The 23,584-nt window shown below is 40.4% G+C and overlaps 1 protein-coding gene across 3 annotated transcripts in view; it reads right to left on the reverse strand.

The window, feature by feature from the left end:
- The window catches only part of JARID2 (jumonji and AT-rich interaction domain containing 2), a 209,137-nt gene that overhangs the window by 66,389 nt on the left and 119,164 nt on the right, over nt 1–23,584 (reverse strand). For all 3 annotated transcript variants that reach the window (XM_005525263.3, XM_088058457.1, XM_088058453.1), the window contains exon 3: nt 23,001–23,142. In XM_005525263.3, coding sequence (XP_005525320.1) covers nt 23,001–23,142 — 142 coding nt within the window. The remainder of the gene's footprint in view (nt 1–23,000; nt 23,143–23,584) is intronic.

Below are 23,584 nucleotides of genomic sequence, written 5' to 3' on the forward strand. Positions count from 1 at the left end.
ATTCTTAATCCTGTCATATGATTAAAAGAAACTGGGCTACTTTTCAGTAAATTGAACATTCCAGAAAGCTTGAATGCAATGATTTTCAGAAGCTGTTTTTACTAAGACCTTTATTCACACAATCTTTTTTACTTTCTGTGGCCCAGTAAATCAAAACTGAGCCTAAATTAACAACACAATTTTAAACCAGACCTAAATTTTCAAGTGATCCAATGAAAGCACAATATTAAGCCCGTTCAGTCCTTGATTGTTGAGCCTAATAAGGCACGTTTCTGTAAAAAACACTTCTTGCTCTGTAACTTTAGCCACAATGAATGGATGCACATTTTCCTTTGAGATTTTTTTGTATGTTTTTTTTTAAATGGGAAATGGTTTCTGAGAATGTCCTCCCCTGTTAACAATAGAAAGGTGTTTGGGAATGGCATTTAATGAACAATAATTGAGCTAACCCATATGCTTCACGACTAGTTCAAAGTACAGCTAGACACAAACTTTTTTTGCTAAAAACTGTTCCAATTATCATTGATTCTGGAACCGCCTGTTTTTCCTGGCAATGCTCGCTGATTACAAGAAGGTACTTGCAGTCTCCAAACCCACCTCATATCATGCAGTTTAGCAGAGACACTCATACCTACTAAGTGAAACAGCTGGCTGTTAAAACCACACACAAGACAGTGTTGGGCAAAGTGGGAGTCCTTAAAAGCAGCTGGACACTGTCACCATCACCCATCTCTTTAACTGCATTAGGAAGATCTGGACAACTCCAGTCACCATAAATGAGCCCTGTACATACTCTACATTGCCTATATAAGCAGTCACAATGACACAGGTATGGAGAGCTTGCCTGCTAGACTGAGGCCAGTAATAGACAGTTTATAAAAGAAGTTGTAAAAAATTAACACTGCGTTCAGGTTTCACCTGTGGATTCAGTAAGTGCAGGTGTTTCAGTGTTCTACATAGCCTTGAGAGGGTTAAATCATGCTGGGTACTAAATGCCCTGGGTTTTTTGCCCTGAAACATCCACAGTGGTCAGGGAATTTTGACACTACTCTTACGTAGCAGTAGGATTACCCAGTGCGAACCCGAGTGCCCTTCATGGACTTCAGGATACAGGGAAGAAAAGCGGAACAAGAAACGATCCAAAAAACCCCAAAGCATAATTAGTCAAAGTTGCAGCCCTTCTCCGCGGGAATGGGTCTCCTCTCACATTGCTGCTGCAACTGATTTTAACTGGACTCAATGCAAGAACAGTCCGTGCTTATCACACACAATTTGCGTCACTGCAGCGCTGTAGGCAGGGTCACAGCCTCTCATTGTACCTAAACCAAAACTCTGAGTTACCAAGGTGCAACTCCAGCACAACACAATTACAAAACCAAACATCCACCTTCAAATATCTCTACAATGGCATGCTGCCAGCTCAGACTTTAGCAGCTGGAGAAAGGCTGATTTAGATTTAAATACATTAATGACCACCAGATACTCAAAATCTTCCACCCATGCCATGTGCCAGTGGCTGTGGCAAGTACAGGAGGGTTTATTAGCTGCTATCCGAGAGAAGCAGCAGTGAGAGTGTGACCAAATGAGGATATGGCAGCTTAATGAAGCTCCCAAGAAGCAGTTTTCTTATAGCCTTTATCATCAGACCACACTATAGGAATTGTCCTACAGACTCGTCTGTGAATCTAGGACCAAAGCCTTATGCCTCTATAAGTAAATGGGATCTGGACAATCATAAAGACAATGACTCTTTTAAATCTACTTTCTCCAGGGCTATAACACCTGGGATTGGACAAAAAGTTTTCCTCTCCATACAGACATGTGGTGAGCTGTACATGGCAATAGATGGCAGAAGAGATCCTTCTGAATACTGGAGACAGGTGGTGCCACCCTTCCTTTGTCCTGCAACAGTTCTTATAAATTCCCATTCTGGGGTAGGTTCATTTCTAGTCTAAGAACATAAGCACTGGTACTTCAACCTTTGACTGCTCCAAGTTGTGCTCCAGCTGTGTCTACACTGTACCATATAGCACATTGCATAAAGCCACCCAGGATAGGCCTTCAGATTCATCAGTCTACATGGAAATGAATCTAACAACAACGGTGCAGACTGTGAGTCCTACAAATGCTCCTCCCAAAGTCCTGGTTATTGCTGACACCCTCAACACCACAGCCAACAGCATTCAGCTACGCCAGCTCAGATATGCCCACGGAAGTTACAAAGTTGGCTAGTAATGCAAAACCAGCCTCATTCAGAAGGAACAAGAAAGAGGAATGTATTCCAGAAGTCCATTTTGGAGGGAGCTGTGTCCTGGATACATCTCCTTCCCTGCTGTTCTTTGGGCTATGCATGCTGCAGAGATTGCACCCTAGCTTATGACACTTGTCTCTTTGGGATTAAGCTATGGTGGGAGTCACTGCACTGGTGTGAGGCAGTACCAAGCACCAGCTGACACTGACTTCAGCAGTACCTTCAGCAGTACCATAAAAGATACTTCTGACTCCTCCCCATGCTCCCACCTGTGCATAGCCTGCTTCTGCTCCTGCACCCATGTTCTGGAGGCATTCCTCTTCTGCAACATTCCTCATATCGGGCTGCTACTTGGTTCTCTTCACCAGAGTGCTCTGCAAGTTGCCTACCAAGCACAGTTGAGCACAGTTACCTACAAAAGCACTTGGCACATGGAGACTAGGATTTCTGGTTCCTGCATCCAGAAATGAGGGCTGCCCCTATATTCTAGCAGTATGACCCAAAATTCCTACTTTTTAGCTTGAGCAAGAACCACCATGCCATACCAGAAAGCAAGAAGAACATCACCAAGGAATAGCTCTAGGCCAGGTCTGCTACTTTATGCTGTGCTGCTGCACAGAGAAAAGCATCACCACATGCAAGAAAGTTAAAATGCAAAACCACCGCAGGAAAAAAAAAAGAAAAAATAATTAAGGAACTCATTTACATTTGCTTGGCTTTTAATAATCACTACCAGATGTCTGAGTGTGTACTATGTCTACAAACTTGTCTTCAAGAAGAAAACCACAAGAACAAAGTTATTTTTTCACATTAAACCCTGTCCCTTGTGCTGGAAGTAAACAGGATTGAATTCCATGCTAATAGACACCTTCCTCACTGGAAGTAGGATGCAATTTCCAGTTCACTTGCACGATCTCCACCTACTGGCAAGGAACCTGTCAAGATCCTGCTGCCAGCACTTGCTAAAGGTAGAAGAATGAAGCAACCCTCACAGGTCTTCTGATATTCAGGTAAAGCCAGTGTGGGAAAGCCTAGGGGCATAAAATGGTCTCCCACTTCACTTCTCTGCAATACCATGCTGCTGTCTGCATGGAACTGTGAACAACTTTGTTAACTTTGTTATCTAAGGCAGGCTTGGATTCTTTTCAAAAGCATTTTTGATCCCTACAAAAAGATTTTCCACTCCACGGAAGACAGCCTATAGAATGTTAAAACCTGCCCATCTTGAGAAAACTTGAGCATTGCCCCCTATTTAATTACAGAGGGGTCAAAACTACTTCCAGCACAACACACTGTGCTGCTTCAATATTCTTCTAGTATTATTTTCAGTGTTCTCAGACATCTGAGGGACATCTGCAAAACCTGTTCACTTCCCAGTTCCCAAGCAGGAGGCATTAAACAAAACCAGCATGGTTCAGATGACAGTGCTTTCCACTTCCTTACTCATGTGATGCCTGGGCACTACCTAAACCCCTGGTCTCTGATCAACTCAGAGTTACTCTTTGTTCCCTATGATACACCAAATAATACCAAACATATCAGCAGCTCCCTCCCTAGTAATTTGACCAGCTGCTAAGACTCAAGAGGATGCAAGATCAAAGCCATGTGACTGAAGGAAAATTCTCTTTTCACTTTGAGCAGCCTTTTCTCTGCAACTATGCTTTAAAAAAAAAAAAAACTGTTTTACACACCATTTCATTCCTGTTTTCCAATCTCAGAAAAACATGCATACCTCAAGTCTAGTAATCATTCACCTTTGCCCTAAAAGCAGCTTGCACTAGCCAGAAAGCCACAGATTACTTCTGGCAAAAATGTCAGAAATAACAGAGTACAGATCATTCTAGCCATCATCTGAATGTCTGAGAAACTTCCTATTCAATTAAGCCATGCATTAATCCCTAACATCTGAATAAAATTTACCATCTACTGGCAGATAGATAAAAGTCAGTAGATTGTGGGCATTTTAACCTCTTGCAGAGGTTGTAGCTTGCAATTTAACCATACCTGAAACCATGTAACTGCACTTCCCAGGGGATAGCCTTTAAAAGGCTCCTTTACCATCTGGTTATTACCAGGAACTCAACATTTCTCTTGTAAAAACTACAACGTTTAGACACACAGTGAGAAAAAAAAAAAAAAAAGACACAAGACATCCTATATCTGCTGCACAGACTTTATTCTGATAAGCAGCAAAGTGATCACTTTTGCATAGAACACCCATCAGTCACATTCACTGTCTTGCCAGAAAGGATTACTAAACGGAAACATGCAAGTGAGCTATCAAGGGAAGAAAATAAAATAAAAATCAGTATACTCCATTATGTTAATCCTATGCTACTCTTATATAATACTGAATTCCATTATGTTAAACCTATGCTATTCTTATATAACTCTGAAGATAAAATACAAACTTTAGCAGGTGCTGTTCTACTTTTTGCTCTCTTTTCCTTCATAATTGTAATTTTTTGCATTGAGTTTCTCTTGGAAGCAAACCATGACCCTCTCCAGGCTTCCTCCCCAGGAGTCAAACAGCCCATTCTTGCAAGTCAATCAGGCAGACGCAGTCAATTGTCCCAGCAACTCTGTTCATGCCTTTTTTCAAGCCATGCCACATCCTGCTACCAGTCAAACTGGCCTGAAAAGGAAAGGGGCCATTCACCTCAAATCTCTTCTTTACATAGATGCTAAATCCTGTGAGGGGGGGCTGGCTGGACTGCCAGAGCATGCTGTCTTTCTCTTCCTCCTGAATGCCAGAAAAAGTAGTTGGGAACTAATGATATGAATGGAAACTATGGTAACAATTCCTGTGCCACCACAATCTATAGCCTTCCCTGCAGACTCTCTTTTCTTTACCTGCAGTAGTAAGTATTCAATACTCTCTTGTTTCTTGTCACATGTGTCACATTGCCCTGTCCCTGGAGACTCCAGTAAAAAGATATGGTGCATATCGAGCTCATTTCAGTACCAGGTAATCACAGTAAAAAACTCTCACAGACACACACTAATTGTGCCTACACACCATGCATCTGTCCAGGAAGTGAAAAAATACAGTCCCTCTGAGAAGACTTTGTTCACAGGAGAGTGAGATTTATCAGTGCCTCTCCCCTAACACACTCCTTAATTTTACTTTTAGGATACACAGTGGTAAGTAAGCAGCAGGACACCTGATATTTGATAGTACAACTCAGATAAAGTGCTTGCTGACAGTGGAAGGAGAAAGTCATGTTCCTTCTGGTTCTTGCATCCCATTGTGCACTCTGAGCAGGAAGTAATGGAGGGGGGCACAGTCCAAGCTGGGGGAGGACAAAGGGAGTGGACCACACCTTTTTGGAGCAACAACTGCTGCATTGCCTCACCTGCATCCTCCCGTCCGGAATGAGTGGGTTCAGCCAATCTCAGGCTGCTTCAGAAAAAAGGTGTGTATGTTCTTCCCCTCACCTCGAGCCACACGTTCCTGCTTATGCCAGCACTAGAGCTCCTGAGACCCTGAGGAAGTCAGTCTACCTGAAAATTAATCTACAGGTTGGGTTTTTTACTTTTTCAAGTCAGGTTTCAAAAGCACAGAAGTGCTGGTGTTGGCACAAAAGAGGTGGCACGAATGCACTAGAGGGAAGGACAGGACTGGCTTTTCCACTAGCAGCTCGCCACCCTAAACTGACTGAGAAACACATTAATTACTGAGCTGTAAAATTTTAACAGAAAACGTGCCTGGCAGCAATGCCAGTGTGGCTCCTTTCACTGTCAACCCTTTTGCAACAAGGAGCCTAGCTGCCACCAAGACAAGCAAGGAAGACAAATTTGGGTGGGCTTTTTTATTCAATAGCCTTGGGATTTTTTTAAGAGTTTTTTTGAAGTAATGAAAAGGTCTGATTTCCGTCACTTCTTTCTCCATGAGCAGATCACCCACTACTTTTCCCTGTATCATCACAAGCAAAGCCCCAGCTTACAAACATTTAAAATAGAAAGGAGAGGGTGGCATTCCAGATGCTGCCTACACTGAGAGTGATACTGCATAAAGGTGTAGTGAGCACTTTCTAAGTGCCCCATGGGCAAAGTCTACTGGCTGGCACTGTGCTTCTCTGGAAGTGTCCCTGAGGTGTGGTCACTGACCATGATAAATCACTGGAGCAACAACAGTAAATCTGTCTGAAAAATCCCAAAATCCTAGGATGCTTCCCAGCACCTTCTCTCCTCCTTGACTGCATTAAGCCAATATTTGGTCACTGATTTACTGGCAGTCCTCAGGCAAATCACTTTTCTATCCCTTTTCCAGGCTGAAATTAGACATTGACTAAAAGAGGGCAGGCAGAAGGAATAAAATCCTATGAAAAACAGTATGTGCACACTCATGCCTGCTTGAATCAGATGAAGGCCTGAGGTCAATTTGCCAATGGCAGTGCAAAAGGTTGTGGCAAGAGTGCTCCCACAGCGAAGCAGCAAGAAATTGGCAATTACTTCAGCTGGGATCGCCAGTGAACACTTGATGAACTCAACACCAGTTCACATAGTTCTCAAAGGCTGGGCACCTGAAAGGTGCCATGCAAAACTCCACCAAGAATGAAAGAAATTAAATTGGAAAGAACACTTGGGCAGCAAGAGAAAGCAAGGCAATAAGGCTAGGAGCAATAGAGAAAGTAAAACATTGTGAGGAAATGCAAAGAGCTGTTCAGGAAAAGTGGAAGTCAACCAAAAATAAAATGAAAATCCTGTGAGGACCAGATGACTAAGGAGAGAATGGCAATGCAGCCACAACATGCCTGATTAGAAAACTGCAGTAATCTGACAAAACACACAATCCTTTTCATACCCAGCCAACCACTGAGCCACAGGTAAACAAATACGTGGAAGATTTCTCAAACCCCTCAAGTATTTTCTTAGTTTAAAATTATATTAAATATGGGTTCAGTAGCTTGGGGATACTGTTCAAAATAACAAACAAATGCAACCACAACGGGCTGTGTGAGTGACTGCCCTTAGCACTAAGGAAATCTTAATAGCTTGAAGGTGAGAATTAAGTCAGCAAAGTCAACAAATAAAATAAATGCATCTTTTATCACACCATTACCAAGGGAAGACAACGCCAAAAGGCAGAACTAGAGATGCTTCTCCTGAGGCCTTGCTGGCAACACAAGACTGCCCCAATTTAATTTTTGTTAAATCAGTTCAAATCCACATGGACTTTTATGGGTTAAGAGTAGGTTAAACCAGTGCCTTGTTGACAGATAAATCAAAAAGACAGCCTGTCCATACAGCCTCTTGTGCCAGTTTAACTTCATTAATTTAAAAGCTGCATCTTAATTTATCTTAACATAAGCCATCTAAAAATCTCAGTAAAGCACCACCACTAAGACTTGAATGATTTTGGATCAAGAAATCTAAAATCCCTTTTAAAGCTATACCAGATTCCAGTCCACCCACCCCACAACCTGCTATTTTCTGTGGTGGTTTCCTACTGCAGACAGGGGGAGATTTTTGCCTTTAGAAAAAATTTAAGCTACAATTCCATCTCCAAATATTCCAATTCTATACTTTGGAAAAGGTAATGACTCCCAACTTCATGTTTTGAATCTATATGGGCAGAATTAAAGCCACACCAAACAGAGATAACCCTGGTCTCATACAGGGCTCAAAATCTAAGTAAGAATTTTGCTGAACATGCTAAAATCTGTATTTTTGTGCATTCACCAGGGCTCTCTCCCTACCCACAAGGGACTTCTCACAGCCAGGCAGCTTCAAAACTGTTCCAGTACTTCCATGCATCATTGTTACATAAATCTGCAAGATCAGAAGCTACACTAGAAATAACTGGGTCACTAACAGTATCTCTCTTCATAGCCATTGAGTGACCTTAGACAGCCTGACACGACTGATATGGTTAACAATGCTTTAAGCTAAATAAAATTAAACTACATAGGTAAGTTTTACTTACTGAATGCTTATACATGCATATACATGCACACATACATATGCACATATACATATGTATGTTATCTGCAGTGAAAATCCATGATTGGAGACAAACATCAGAAATATGAATAGCTGATTTTTAGATTACTATAATAAGCTTAGCAGAAGGTATTTCATAATTTAATGAGATAATAAACTGCCATAATTAACTGCATTTTACATACCTTTCCCCTTCCCCAAGGGTAAAGAAAAGCTTTAAAAGCAATCAAAAATCAAAACCAAACATTCCTTCAGATTTAGGAACCCATGCTACCACAATTGGTGAGCCACACACCATAATACCTACAAAACAATTCTGAAGGAACTCAAGAGCTTCAGACCGTTTCAGGCTTTAGCCCTTTAAGGAAGGTTTTCTAAATCCAAAAGAAACCAAAATCGTCAAAGTGCAGATGCTAAGCAAAGCAGCTGTTGTAGCTCACACATTCCCTCAGCATTGGAGTGTCAAAGTAATGACCACTCACTTTTACTGAGCAGTTCCTTTAGAAGGATTTAGCAGCCAATTATTACATACAATCATTTCCCTGAAGAAAGGAGGTTTTAGGGGGGAAAACCAGAAAGGAGAGGGGGGGAGGGGGGGAGGGGGAAGAAAGACAGTGAGCTTTATCATCTCCTACAAGCCAAATGCAGAAGAGATTATCTGTGGTGTCAATCCCCCCTACGGTGGCCATGAGGTTCTCTGGCTCATAGTGAACAAGCAACAAGACAGGGCAGCTCTTCCTCTACACCCCTCTCTCAGCAGGTAAGAGGGAATTATTGAAAAGTATTTCTTGGCAAGGTTTTACTGTTCTGCATTCCACTCAATGGAGGAAAATCATGCTCAAGGCAGTCTTTGGAATACCTACAGCTGACCCAGAACATCAACCTCCCCTGTCCAGACAGATGCCGTGAGAAGTGAGGTAAGCCAAAAGTTAGGGTTTATCATTATTTAGAAGAATCATTTGAGAACAAGGTGGTACTCTTCCCCTCCATCAACTTACATGCTTCTAAACAAGAAAGATGAATAAAAACTATGGCACCTCAATTTACAGAATCTCAGAAACAGCTCCTGGGGGGAAAAAAGAAACCAACCCTATCTATCTACAAATACTGTATAAGTAGCAGTATAAACAGGAAAATTTAATTAATAAGCTTCATGATACAGCAGGATTACAGCAGCTACATACGCTAAACCCAAGTTTCCTCATGCTAAGAGCAACTTGATGCAGAAGCTGTGGTACTTAAGTGAATTTGCTCATGAAGCAGAGGACATTCACAACCTGCAGAAATGTGTGGTTTCTGTTTCAGGTGGTGGGATGCAGCAGAGTGGAGGAATTCTTCAGGAGGAGCAGTGAAGAGTCTACAGCATGAGAAATGAGCAGTACTGATGGATTGTAACTGTTTACAGGCTAAAGCAATCAGCTGTCCCAAAGAAATACCTACAGCTTTTCACACCGTCTCCAAGAAAAGAGAAGCTATTCCCTTATTCTTATTTATATTATTAATTATATTTATCTTATTTATATTTCCTATTGTATAAGAAATATAAAGCTGCAAGAAAAAATAAAGCCTGAAGGGGAAAACCAAACAAATCAAACCCCTTCAAAACCTGAAAGTCTCACACTGTGAATTCCAGCAATTCTGCCTAACACATGGCACTGGGGGGCTCTGGGATGCCACCACTAAGGGCTGGTTGCTGCAGATGTCAGTAAGCAGTTTGTTTTCATCAATAACACAAGATGCCTGTAGCATCACCAGTTTTACTGTGTTCATTGTTTATTAGAAAACACAACTGTCTTATTTTTTATTAGCTGGCATTTCTCAAGGTTCCCTGCCTTTATTTTTCTCTCCCTAGTATAAATGAGCACATTTGCCAATAATACAAATAATACAGTCTAAGGAGAAAATGAAGCTCACACTGTGGGATGTTCATTGTGTGAGGCCAGAAAATTTAAAGCAGTGATAAATACATTAAGTTACATTTCACATATCATTAAGTAATGCTGAATTCTATCCTTATAACACCCAACTTGACTATACAACCCTCCTAACAGAGGGGTGATCCCCCAGCAGGCATGGCAAAGCACCGTGCTGCATTATACAACAACATTTTCCAGAGGAATGAGCAGAGCACTTTCTGTGATGCACGGGGAGCATACAAGCTGTCACTGTGCACTCAGCAGCCTCTTCTACAGGGACTGTGCAGCTGAACCAAGTCACTTATAGGTGTATTAAAAGGAAGAATAAATGACATTCAAGTAACATCTATGTTTTGAAATGCAGGTAGTGCCCAGCATCACTGCACTGACAAATTAAAATCCACAGGAATTCAAAGGAACACCCATCCAGAGGTAAAGGACTCTCACACGTGCACCTCAGATATCACTTCTGCCTTCCCATCGAGCCAGTAGAGCACTGCTCTGCACTGCGACACCCACTTTCTGCACCAGCTAAGCACCATGATTTATATGTGCTGGCATTCATATGGAGGGATGCGAGGGCAAAAAGAAAAGGAACACAGGACTCCATCTAATCTTGTATCTCATCCCACTTAAGAACTTTCAAGGGCTTGTCAGCTGATGAGGTGTGCTGCTGGCATTGAGTATTGTCAGTGCTCAGACCTTCTTGCTCTGTGTTTCATCCACCCCAGTAACAGAGCAGAAAAATCTCCATAAATCCTCCCTGTTATATTCAATCTGGAAAATAACCACTGTGACACAATGCTTTGGAGCTTTTCATTTCTACACTCACCAAAATAATTAAGAAACTGAGACTGACATTACTTTTTTCTTGTCAGGTTTTCCACGTCCTTGTTAAGAGGTACCATGGCCAACATGACTCAGAAATTTAGAGCTCATTATACAGAACAACTGAAATTAGTATTCTGTTCATGGGCTTAATAGGTATTTAAGCAATGTAAGAGACAGGTTTGTTTTGTTCTTTTTTAATTGATAGAATAAACTGTATTCAAATGCTCAGAAAGTCTCACTTGTCTGCAAAGCAGAGAGAGATGAATGAGCCAAGCACAAACAGTCCTAGGGCCCTTTGTTGCCAGTAAGTGGGTTTCCTCCTCCATCTCCAAGCCCTTCGTAATTAAAGATAGAGGCTCATCTAATGCTCGGGAAACGCTGTAAACATTTGTTTTCATTAAAGCTCATATTGGGAAACCATGTGGATTCTGTTGAATAAAATCTAGCAGAAAAACACTTCAGTAGAAAAGGTTAGGATGGTCCAAAGAAACAGCAGAGTAAGGAACAAACAAGGAAGAAAACAAAGCAGAAAAGTCAACAACTAATTCATGTATCCTGGACTGACTAATGATCACTAAAGAAGTACAGAGAGGAGCACAAACAGAAAATGGATTTCTGTTTTAAGGACTAAAGGGTTCTGTGCTTTTCATACGAAAAACAACAAACCATCAGAAAAGGTTACCTCAGAAGAGCAAAATACTCCTCACACTATGTTAAGTAAATGAACCTGAGTGAGAAAAGCAAAGAGGGATTCTGCTACCCTTATTAGTAACTCAGGTGGGAGGGTACGGGGTATCCAGGAAGGCAAGAGAAGACTTTCTTCTTCCTATATTTATCTGGAATCATGAATAACAGTGCCCTACATCTTCAACACCTGCCTTCTTGATCTAATTCCTCGAAGCATCTTGCTAGAGTGCTCTCCATAACTTTGCTTTCCCCTTTCCCCCCTCAAGAAAGGTGTCTTACTCAACAGGATATTCTGTTTGAAAAGGGAAAAAATATTTCTGAATGTCTGTGTGTCCTCCAGCCTCAACTTAAGGAGTTTTTGTCAGTTTTCTTTTTAAGCTGGGAATGTCAAGCTCTAAAAGGCATGTCCCCAGGGGAAGTATTGGGGAAAAAGAACACCCAGAGGAAAGGATAGGTCAGAACAAACACATAGTATCAGGGTCTGGAAATCTGCCCAGATACTGAAATGCTGTTGCCTGTCCTTATGTCAAACACTGCTTCAGACCAAAGGGCCTTTAAAAATCTTTATATGAAGATATGGTATGTGAAGATTACATTCACACTTTCTTTTAGAAGACAGAGTAACAAGAAGTTGTAACAAATTCCCTTTCAACTTGCCTTTTTCATGTTAAAAATTAGAAATAATGATGTGACAGAGCTGCATTTCTAATATTAGAGCTCCGTCTCAGGAAAAGAAACTTCATCTCCCAGAGCTGAGAAGAAACAAGAAACAGCAACAGACCCAGACCTTGCCTTTCTCACCCATCCCAGCCCAGAAACTTCTTCCCTCTGTATCAAGACCAAGTATTTCAGTAGTGACCTATGAGCATTTTGTTCAAAATGGGAAATTAGCATACAGCTGCATCCTCAGGGTGGCAGAGGGCTTTGAATGGCACTCAAAACCTGATAAGAGAAGCCAATCAATCTTAAGCCTGAACTTAAGCAGACAGCAGGTAACACCATGGAATCACACACACCCCCACACACCCACCAGCTAAAGCAGCTAAATTCCCTGGAATGAGCAGTTTCAAAGTAAGGAGTTGGGAACCAGTGCTCAAAAAGATGCAACTAAGAAGCTGAAAATAATGAAAATAATTTGGAGTAAAATTCCATATTAAGAAGTTTCTATGACTTGAAATAAGAGGAACACAGGACAGCATAGGATACGATGGCATTATTTTTTTATAACATATTGAGATAGTTTCAGTGAATTACCCCAAAAAACTGGAAGAAAGTGTAAAGGAGAGGTTATTCCATTTTTACTATGAATGGCATATTCTCTTTATAGTCCCACTGAATTAGTAACCCTGCACAGCTACAGCTTCGGGGCCAACGATGCACCGCAGGACCTCCAATGCAGACTCTGAACAAAAGGCTTTGAACGAAGCTTTCTCTGCCACTGAAATAATCAAGCACCCAATAAGTATGAAAGCCAGGTCAGCAGCCATCCAGTCAATGAACAATTTCTCAGACTTCACACTGATCCCCTTGAGCAGAGGCAGCAAGATGACACAAGCCAGGGAAGAGCCTGGGGAAATGCACGGCAGAGGATACATGGCATCACTTTCTGATGGCTCGTTCTGTGGTATAAAACTCCAGCAGGCATACACAGAGTATGATAATTGAAAAGGAAAATAAACAAGACTCTTTGAAGGGCTACTCCAAGTGCAGTCAAAACCACAGGCACTTAATTTACAGCTTTCTTCAGCCTGCAGACATCTTAGGAAAACGTCCAATCCACTGAAATCAATAATAAATAAGCACTTTCAGTGAATGCAGGAATTAACTCTTGTTATTTAAAAATGGATTTGAATGCAGTTGTGCTGATAAACCACTCTCAAAACCCTCCTTCAGGGAGAGAATTTATTTTTTGTTTATTTATGAATATCTATGTTTATTTAACAGCAGAAAAAGGAAGAGCAATAAATAAAGCCCAAAACAGACACATATTCAAAACAGATATAAATAATATCATTTACTTATACTTTGCCCTTGAAAACAATAAACAACTATTACTCCAATCTTTAGCTGCTCAAAACTCTGCCAATTAAACTCAAAGATGGAAGAGACATAGAGTGATTAAGTACTGTGCAAGGCCACACAAGAATCTGAACACAAGGCTACCTGGTACCTAGGCTACTTAAGAGTTACTGTGAGTTGTACTGCCCAAAGAAAAACAATGTTTGAATTTACATTTTAGAAGGGTCCTGCAACCAAAAGCTTCAAGGAAAAACCAAACTTTTTTTAAGTGGATTTTTTTTCTGCATTACTTCAATTGATTTTTTTCTGATAAGAAGAGTGTGACCTTTACTTAAATGCTATTTCCCCTCTTTTTCCATTTCTCATCTGATTCACCTTTAAAGTTTATTTTGCTGTCCATCTGAAAACTGGAAGCAATTAAATATTCTTAATCTGGGATGGCATATAGCACATGTATCAAAAGTGAATTTAACATCAGGATTTTTATGCAACGGAAATGAAATAAAATGGGTAAAAATCAAACCTTAACTGCATGGTAACATTTGCCTAGGTATTACTTAACACTTTAATTTTCAGGTAATGAAGGGATTTCAGAGGTGCAGAGACGTAAAAGTGTGCACAGAAACTGTGCCACACATAGTTTCTCTCCTTGTTCTGTTACAAATTAACCAGGTGAGATGAACTAACCTCCAAGGGAAATCAATAGTGCTCAATTTTCCTAGTGTAAGACAAACATAAGGAGTCCATGCACACCAAGACACTGCAATTAGAGGGCCAGCTTGATCTCAGGCTTCTGACCTAAGAATCAGGGAGGCTGAAAGATTTCTCAATCTCTGTTAGAAAACCTCATGATTTTCAATGTGCAGGTGTAAAGTAGATGCCACTAAAAATAGAAGTAATCAAGAAAGTCCCAGCTGCTTACTTTAACAGCAAACTAGACGTATGCAAAAGATAAACATGAGACTCCCTTCTAAAAAAAGAGTTGATTAAAATTTTAGAGTAATTTATTTTAAAATGCACATTTTGCTTGACAACTTGCAGAACAAATTGTCAGCAGGCCAGGAATAATCTAAACCATAATAAAAGAGGAGACAGGAGACAAAAAGCAAAGGGTTTCAGATTTTCTCCTTTGCCTCACGAGCAATAGGAATGGCCAAAGGAGATGAGATTGCTTGCTTGCTTAGAATTAAACTGAGAGCAGTCTTATCCTGGGGGGCTCAGTTGATCAGGGTACCCAGCCACTCCCCAGAGGGACTGATGTTGCTCCTGTTCATCTTTTTCCCCGAAGTCACCTCTGTTATGCTCCCTGTGGTGCCCAGGGAATCTGTCCAATACCAGTTCCACTGACCCCACAGAAAACCACCTGCCTTTGCTTTGGCCAGGTGACAAACCATGCCAGCAGACATGGGGTCAAGGGAAGCACACATGTCCTAATTATGTATCACTTGTGGGCTTTCAGGCTGCAATTTCAACCCAACACTCTTAATGGGTGGCAAAGAGATCTGCATTATCTGACCAACAGCCCAAGGCAGGTTATTTATGCAGCTGTAAACCAAGAGTGTCTCCTCAGGAGGCTCCTGATTGTGCAAAGCCACAGGTGACAGTGCCCAGTAGGTTGAAGGAAAAATGTGTAACATTGTAATAATCGCCTAGGGCAAAATGTCTCCAAAGAAAGTGGGGAAAAACCTCTCCAGATGCAGCTACCATAAGAAACACATCCATCAAAAGAGCAGTGCAGCTACACTGCCTTTCCAGGTGGGATGTCTGCTCAGACAGGCAGTTGTAGTACAACCTCTTGGTTGGAGAGCATATTTCAAATCTAAGTCATTCAGCAAAGCAGTGATATCAAACCAGAGACACCAAGCAAAACAACGCTTCTCCAAGTGAAGGGGTTTAGAAATACAACAGCACACATGCAAAAGAAAATATCTGTTGCAGAATACCCAAACATCCGCATTTCTCTGTTAAGCTGGAATATATAAAGCTGTATATGAAGAGCTATCAAATTATGATGAGGTGCTAAGAAAAGTCTCTCTGACTTAAAAGGCTAACGACGTGTTGTCTCAAATTCTCATTTCTTCACCTGAGAAATTTTAACTTGCACCAGAATATGTTTATATTAAATTCCAAAAGCTGCCATTTAAAATAAATAAATTCTAAAAGCTGTCCTTGTAACAAATGTTACCACATAATTAATTTAACAGAATTATGACTTCAATGAACAGCTCTTCAGCTGTGAAGAAAGATCAAATCAGATAATAGCTCCAGAAGTGACCCTTTTAACTAGGGACCTCCTCACTCTCAACTCATATCCCAAATTTTTCATCCCTATAAACAAATACCTACAGGATTTCATGAAAGTGAAAGCATTACAGGCAAATGACATGTTGCAATAGAGGAGATATTAGAAACAAAGTCTGTACAAAGTCTACTTTATTGAAAAGATAAATAACAGCTGCAGGAGCTCCTAGGAAAGGAAGAGAGCAAGGGAGAAAAAGAGAAATAATGGACAGATATCTCCATAGTAACTACAACTATGAAACTCAGGGGACAACTTGTCTGAAAGCTGAAAGAAGGATGCTACCAGAGAAAATAGACTGTAATATAACTGGAAAAAAATAAGAAACTTCCAAATAATTTTCCATGTAGTCAAAGGTCCCTTAAGCTTTAGTTTATTTAATCAGAGCCAAGAACAAATACCAAGAGAGAAAAGCAAAGGAAAAAAGCATAAAATCAAAACATAATGATGACATGGCCATTACTGTACAAATTATTTAACAATAAACATACTGCTAAAAAATGAAATATACAAATGTTCAGGTTAAGAAGAAAAAACCAATTAGTTTCCCTCAGGAAATTCTGTGCTGGACACAACAATGGAAGAAAAGAAGGGAAAAGCATTATACCAGCATATGGCCAGGTGATATATGTAAAACTCCTGTGATTATTCTATCCAATGAAAAGAGACCTGAGAAGATTCTAGAGGAGATATTTATGATACGGAAATTTATACTTCTCAAATTCAGCTCAGACCTAGAAAACTCCTACAATCCCGAACTGAGATGCTGGTGACATGGATTGACCTATTTCTGAGCAGTATTCATACAACTCCAAGTCTCCGTCATCCATCTGGGAGTCTCAAGACCCACACCCTTATCTGGAATCTTGTTTTGACCTGTAAAGAAACTAATACCCACACTGCTGTCAGTTTTGGTGAATCAGCAGTAACCCACTTTTATGCTGTCATCTGCAAGGAACGTGTTGAGAATATATTCCTATCACTTATACATCGTCTACATCAGCCACAGGAATAAATACAGAACAGGATTTTCTATAGTTCAGTGTATGCCAAACCAACATACAGCATGAATACAATCCTCAAATACTTATAAAAAAAAAAAACCAACCAAACCAACAAATCCAAAAACCAAACCAAACCAACAAAAAAAAAAACCACAACCCACCCCCAATATTCTTAAAAGTCAGCATATTAGGAAACACTTCCACTTCAAAATATTGGACTGGAGCTCTCTTTTTTATTATCATTATCTTTGCACAGCACATGGGACCACACCAGATGTAGCAAAGAGTTATGTTAGCCCAAATATCAGGCTCTTATACTAACAATGATGTATTTGCATTAAAAACATTTCTTTCACACTGGAAAACAAATTTGCTTTAAAAAAGTGTCTTTTTCAATTATTCCCTATGTCAGTTTAGAGCCATTTCTCCCTGGTCTTGAAGCAATCAACATCTGACCTGTCACACAGAGGGTTGAGACATGAATTACGTGAATCACAGTTAGGGATGGGTTGTCAGGCAGCTGAAGGAGTGTTTGCCATAGACAGAGTAACAGAAACAACTGCACCTATCCCATCTGGTTGGGAATCTTCCTTCATCCCTTAGAGAATGAGTCCAAACTCAAGGTCATGAAGACCCTTCCCTGCAACTCTGACTTCTGAAAAGAAGGTGCCAGGTGAGAACAAGCAAGCTCGAATTGGACATGGTGTAACACTTCTCAGCTTGCTATAAATCATATCTTGATAATTATTAAATCACTAGTCAAACAAGTTGTTTGCATAGCTGCCTACCCACAAAGTTCAAGTGTTCCCAGATTATTGTACCTTGTTATATCTTTGCATGTCGGATAGAAGAATTCATGTCACAACTTCTGTTTGTTCCTCATGAAAATACTGAAAGAACATTAATCACCCTATTTCTTCCTTTTCAAACTACATACAATGATCTTCTTGACTTGCATTATAAAGCAGGTGATCTGTCTTTTTACTACTCCTCTGCAAATCCATTCCAATGGACTATTATTGCTTTGTTTATAAGGCTTGTTATTTAAATATAAATGTGCAGCACTAAAATATATTCCAATCATATCAGCATTCCCAGAAGGGGGGCAGGGGTGGGGTGTCAAAAAAATTATTATACATAAATCTCATTGCCATTTTGGTTTTTTTGTGGATTAATGTAGTTCTTCATACACAAACAACCAGTGCAGATTTGCACTGCCTACTGAAACGAGAAAAAAATAACAGAAGCACCTGGTTGATAAATGGGCTTACATTGTGTTGTAGCAGGCAACAGCTGAACACAAATACATTATATAGTGTTCCAATTAGTGAAAAGACTATTCACTAAAAAGGTCCTGGAAAAGCACTTTGATATTACGAGCAGTCCCCTGCTTTCATACCCGAGTCATAATACACTTCTCTCTCCATCACCTACAATACCAAGAAGAAATCCCTCACAAACTTACAAATGTGGGAACAGGACTGACCTTGTTTTACATCTTGCATGAAAGGTGCGAAGTCTAGTGCTAAAGAGACTGTTCATTATTAGCTATAAAAACAATTTGACAAAAAGAAAAAGAAAAAAAAAATAGGGAAAAAACCCTATCCCTAAGTCCCCTCAACCTTTTACAACTTTACTGCAGGAAAATCCTTTGCAAATCAAATTGAAAAGGATGTATCACTAAAAGAAACCACTTAAATTAGCAGCTTGCCTAATATGCAAAAGCCTGCCTACCCTTGACTGGCTTTTTTTTATGGTGAGGGTGCAAAACAGCTCTGCCAGCCTAGCAGCTGTGCAGCCACCAGCCAAGGGAGGTCAGCATGCTGGTCTCCCCCTCCTTGCACACACACCCCCACCTTTTCATTTGACAAACTTTAACCCTCCTGTTGCTCCACAATGAGACAGTTCAGGGAGTTAAACTGGCATCTAAAAATAAAAATTTAAAAAAGACATACAGGAAAAAGGAGGAGGCAGCAGGGAGCCAGCACAAGGCAAAGAGCAGGAGCACATCCCATGGGTTGGCCTTGCTATAGCGCACAATCACACTTCTGACTGTCACATGCTTGAGACTGTTAGCAGAAAGCTGCTGTATTAATTAAAGGCCTCAGAAGGTTCCTAATAAGCAATTTCTGGCCAATCTAGCTGTGACAGCTTAAAATGCTACTGCTCCCCAGTGGGTTGTTCCTTTCTCCTGCAGCCAACAGCCTTCCCTACGAAAGAACTGGACAAAGTAGTCTTCTCCCAGGAGCTCCGCACACCCTTGGCCCAGTGGGCAATGTCCATCCACACTGTTGCTACTACAAGAGAAAAAATTTCTCTAACCCCATTTTTTTCCTACACTAAGCCAGTATTTTTTTGGCCTTAACACAGAGAATATTCTAATATTAAATTTGAAAAATCCCCACTTTGAAGTTTACCAGTTATCAAAATCAGTCAACCTCTTCTCACCTCACACAGCCCTCTATTAACACAACTTCAAAATAAAAGACAAATGCATTTGTTCATTTGACAATTCCCTGTGTGATTTTCTGGGAAGGGGGCCATACAAATGAGTAGCTGCCTGATTAGTAATAGGAAGCAAGCAATAATAGCCTGTTATGACCAAAGATCAACATACTGGCACATGAAGTCTGCTCTGTGTGTCTCTTCCTGGGTAAGGTGGGAAACTGGTTGCTAGAAAAACCTACAGCTGTCTCTGTACACTGTTATTAATTGCCAGTGGTTGCAGTCTTTAGAGCTGCCCATTAAAATGTACAACCATCCAGCACAGAGACCAAACACCTTTGGCCAGTTACCTATTGATTTTCTCAATGGAGAATCATAGCTGGAAACTGGAGATTGACAACAAAAACGTGCAGCTACATGGAAGCTACACTTCTCCTTCAGCAATACCCTTTTGTTCATAGGTTTTAAAAAATGTGCAATCTTTACAAGGTGAAGACTACCCGATCTGGCAGTTTATCAAGTCCATATACCAACAGTTTTGTTCATCTCTCCCCAAACCATTGAACAAACCAGCAACTCCTCTCATTTACATGGCAACTAGACAGCAACCCATTAAACAACAGATTCAGTGCAACATTTGAATGCTTGGCTTTTGCCACATGTTAGAATAATGCTGGCACTTTCCAACTTTACTGGCTGAAAGTAATATTTACTACTTAGGATTCCCCTGCTGCTTCCCCTCAGAAGTGGCCACTAGTAATACACACAGCTCAGATGTTTTCCATCCTTTTGAGTGTAAACTCAAACAAATCTAAGTATTCTGAAGTATTGAGCTTGCCACTACCAATCCTCCCCAAACACCATTTACTCTCTAAGAAGGGCTAACATTTTCTGGACTTATCTCGAGGCTGTGAAGGGGCAAAGCTGTACATGTACTCCTCTTTATCACCACCACCACCAGCAGCTGAAATCTGCAGCTCCACAAAAGGCAGGCTGGAGACTTTTAGCAGTCCAGCATACTACTGCAATATAAAATGATACATGTAAAAAGAAGGGAGTTTTTCCCATCAGATTGCAAACCTGGTTGTGTAAGAAGTTTCCTTTAGTTGGAACCATTTGAAGCCTAACAATGTCAGGTCATTGCATTCAAAAATCCTGCTCTATCAAACCTAGTATCTAAATGAGTTTCTGAAAAAAATTTGCAGTATTACATTACATCTGCACACTTTCACCATATACACTGCTAAAGCTACAGTCTTTAAAGGTGTATTTTATTACAAGAGTGTCATTAGTTATACACCCAGCTGAACAGACAACTGAAAAGTTTGATTTTGAGAAACTCTGGAGGACATAACTTCTTGAAATTTGGTTAGCTGAGGCAGTCAACCCACACTTTCCATTTCAGTCACATTTGCCTTCTCATTATCTTCCTGCATGTCCTTTGTTTGCCCAGTATTCCTAACACAACTCTTTCTGGGACTGCAAGATAACCTGAATTGAAGAAACATTGTACATTCAGCTAAATAAAACAAAAAGCCTAAAAGGAAACAAGAAGATGATATAAAAACACTCAACATGCTCCACTACAGCTTAAGAGAAGGAACTCAGAAAAGGTTCATCTGCAAGGAGGAAGCAAAAACAGTTAATAGTCTCTGTTGGGTGTAAGTGGAAACAAAACAGGAACAATCTCCTTCACAGCAACAGAAAAACAACTGTAGTACTATTGTTATAGCTCATGATGCTTGAAGAAGTAGTGAAATGATGCTATGCCTTCAACGAAATGAAATTCAGAAAAAGTTTTCATCTTGGGTCTGTGTTTGGGCTGGATTTTTTGGTTGGGTTTAATCTGAAGAGTACCAAAGGCACTGAGTTCCCTATTATTTTGCCTGAACCACGTAGCTGCCTCTCAAGGGTCTGAATTCCCTCAGCCCGAACCTACCAAACATTCTTCCGAATATTTGGAAGTACTCAAGTGTAGTACTCAAGTGCAGTTTCTGGAGACTGGTGATATAGAAATCCTATTAATTTCTGAAGCTGGACTGTGCAGGGCACCAGGAGCAGGTACAGTGTAAGGGACAAGCCCTCCTGCCCCTTGCCAGCCCCAAGAGAGGATGAGGATGTGCCCCTGGTTGCACCCGCAGCTGCTCCTACAATCATACTCTGAACAAGAGATAAAAGTCTCGCGCAGATTAAAAAAACGTTGAAACCTGGCAAAAAGCCTTAATTCATCTTCTTCTGGCTATTATTTTTAATCCTAACCAGCTTCTTGAAGCTACTCATGGTGTGACCCTGCAAGCCATTATGATAGCACAGCTGAGGAATGAGGGGACAAACTAAGTGTAGAAGGAAGCAGAAATTCTTTAAGACAATGTGCAAGCAACAGGTTGGCCATGAAATAATGACCATGATCTCCCAGTGATTACACCAACAGTAGATGTCACCTAAACAGCTCAGCAGAAATTATTTTCAATCCTTTCTTGTATCTTACAAAGCACAAAATCAGAATATAAATATCTTTGCTCTGACCAGCAGCAGGATGCAATATAAGCCTTGCAAAATTTCTACTAATATTGAAGATAACAAATTTTACTCAGATTTGTCGATGAGCTAAGTGGGCACATTAGTTAGAGTCTGAGTTTTTGGCTTGGGGACACAGAAAAGATTGTGGGAACCAGGGATGGGAAACACTGGAAGAGGAGGGTGTCCAGGAAAGCACCAGTCTCCTCACCCCATAAGGCTTCTCAGTGGAATTCTAAGGTCATACAGAAAACAGGGATACTTCTTTTGTTTGAAAGATAACTTCTGTTACTATTATTATAACTATACAGTTCATTTTGGCTTGGAACTACAGTGTGAGGAGTGCAGAGGAAAAAAAGTTTGAGGACAGAGGAAAAAAGGTTGAGGAAGCATTTCTGATTCTCTCTTTTAAGAGACATTTTTTTAGACAACCTGTTTTCATTCTTACTTCACAGAGAGGACAACTCCCAGCCGCCTGCATTCTCAGCATATTTTCTGTAATTGATTGGCTTGAGGTCTATGATTTTAACCCACATTTTGCACACTCAGTGACTTCTAGGAAAGAGAAGGCAGCTTGCTTCAGCAGTATCTCAAAGCAGTCCTTTGCAAATGATAGCCACCACACCACATTACTATGAAGTTCCTCTTCTCAGAAGCATCTGTTTTGTTCTTTTCTATATTTTTAACTTTACACGGTTTAATTCACGGAAAACTAAAAATAACAACAGTAACAGTAACTACTTTAGTGATGCTTTCCTTGAAATTGCACACACGTACATATAGACGTGGCCTTAGGCAAAAGCCAGAAGAGGAGAGAGTCTTAAGGCATTTAAATTAGCATTCATCAATTGTAAAATAACAACTGCTTTTCCATGCTTTCCAAAACAGCAACAAGAACCATCCACACCAATGAATAAAGCAAAGTTTGCTGTATCTTTGCTGTTCATAGAAGGAATCCATGCTGGAAAGTCCTTTTATGGTAGGGCAAGTAGGTGCAACCATACCCTACTCATAACATAAAAAACAGTCTAAGACAAAAGGGACAAAGAAGAAAGTCTCTACTTTAACCGTAATTCACTACTGACCTTTTCCTTGAGGGCCCTTCTTCAAAATCTGAAGAACTAACATCGTTGCTCGTTGAGGACACTTGCGACGCATCGTCCTTCTCATTCTCCAGCTGCTCTGATCCTGGTCCTAATCCTTTAGATTGGCCATTAGTGAGAAGTCCTGCAAACAAGACAAAGGGGTACACAATATTCAAAACCTGCAGTAATTTTATGAAAATTCCCATGTGACACTTACAATAGAGAGCCTATACCCAAATCAACTGTCTTGCAAAGAGATAGACTGGTAACATTGATTTTGCACAGAGGTACTTCAGTAAAAATTGGCCAGGCTTCCTGTTTCTGATTTGGTTAATTCCAAGACTCTAATCCCAAATAACTACAATATGAGTGTTTGCAATAGTATTACAATCTTGTCACATTCAAAAAAGGGACAGAGCTTAGTCAAACTCATCCTTGTTTTACAGAATTCTTATGACTAGCATAGATGAGAGTATTTTGCATTTATCTATATAAATCCCAAAGAAATGATCATCAAATATCCATTTCCTGACTTTAATTCTTCTGGCCAAGTGTTACTCATCTACAGCAACTCCAGACTGCCA

Source organism: Pseudopodoces humilis, chromosome 1, assembly GCF_049639895.1.
Source record: "Pseudopodoces humilis isolate 2021_Gansu_Grassland_sample_001 chromosome 1, ASM4963989v1, whole genome shotgun sequence".
Lineage (NCBI taxonomy): Eukaryota > Metazoa > Chordata > Aves > Passeriformes > Paridae > Pseudopodoces > Pseudopodoces humilis.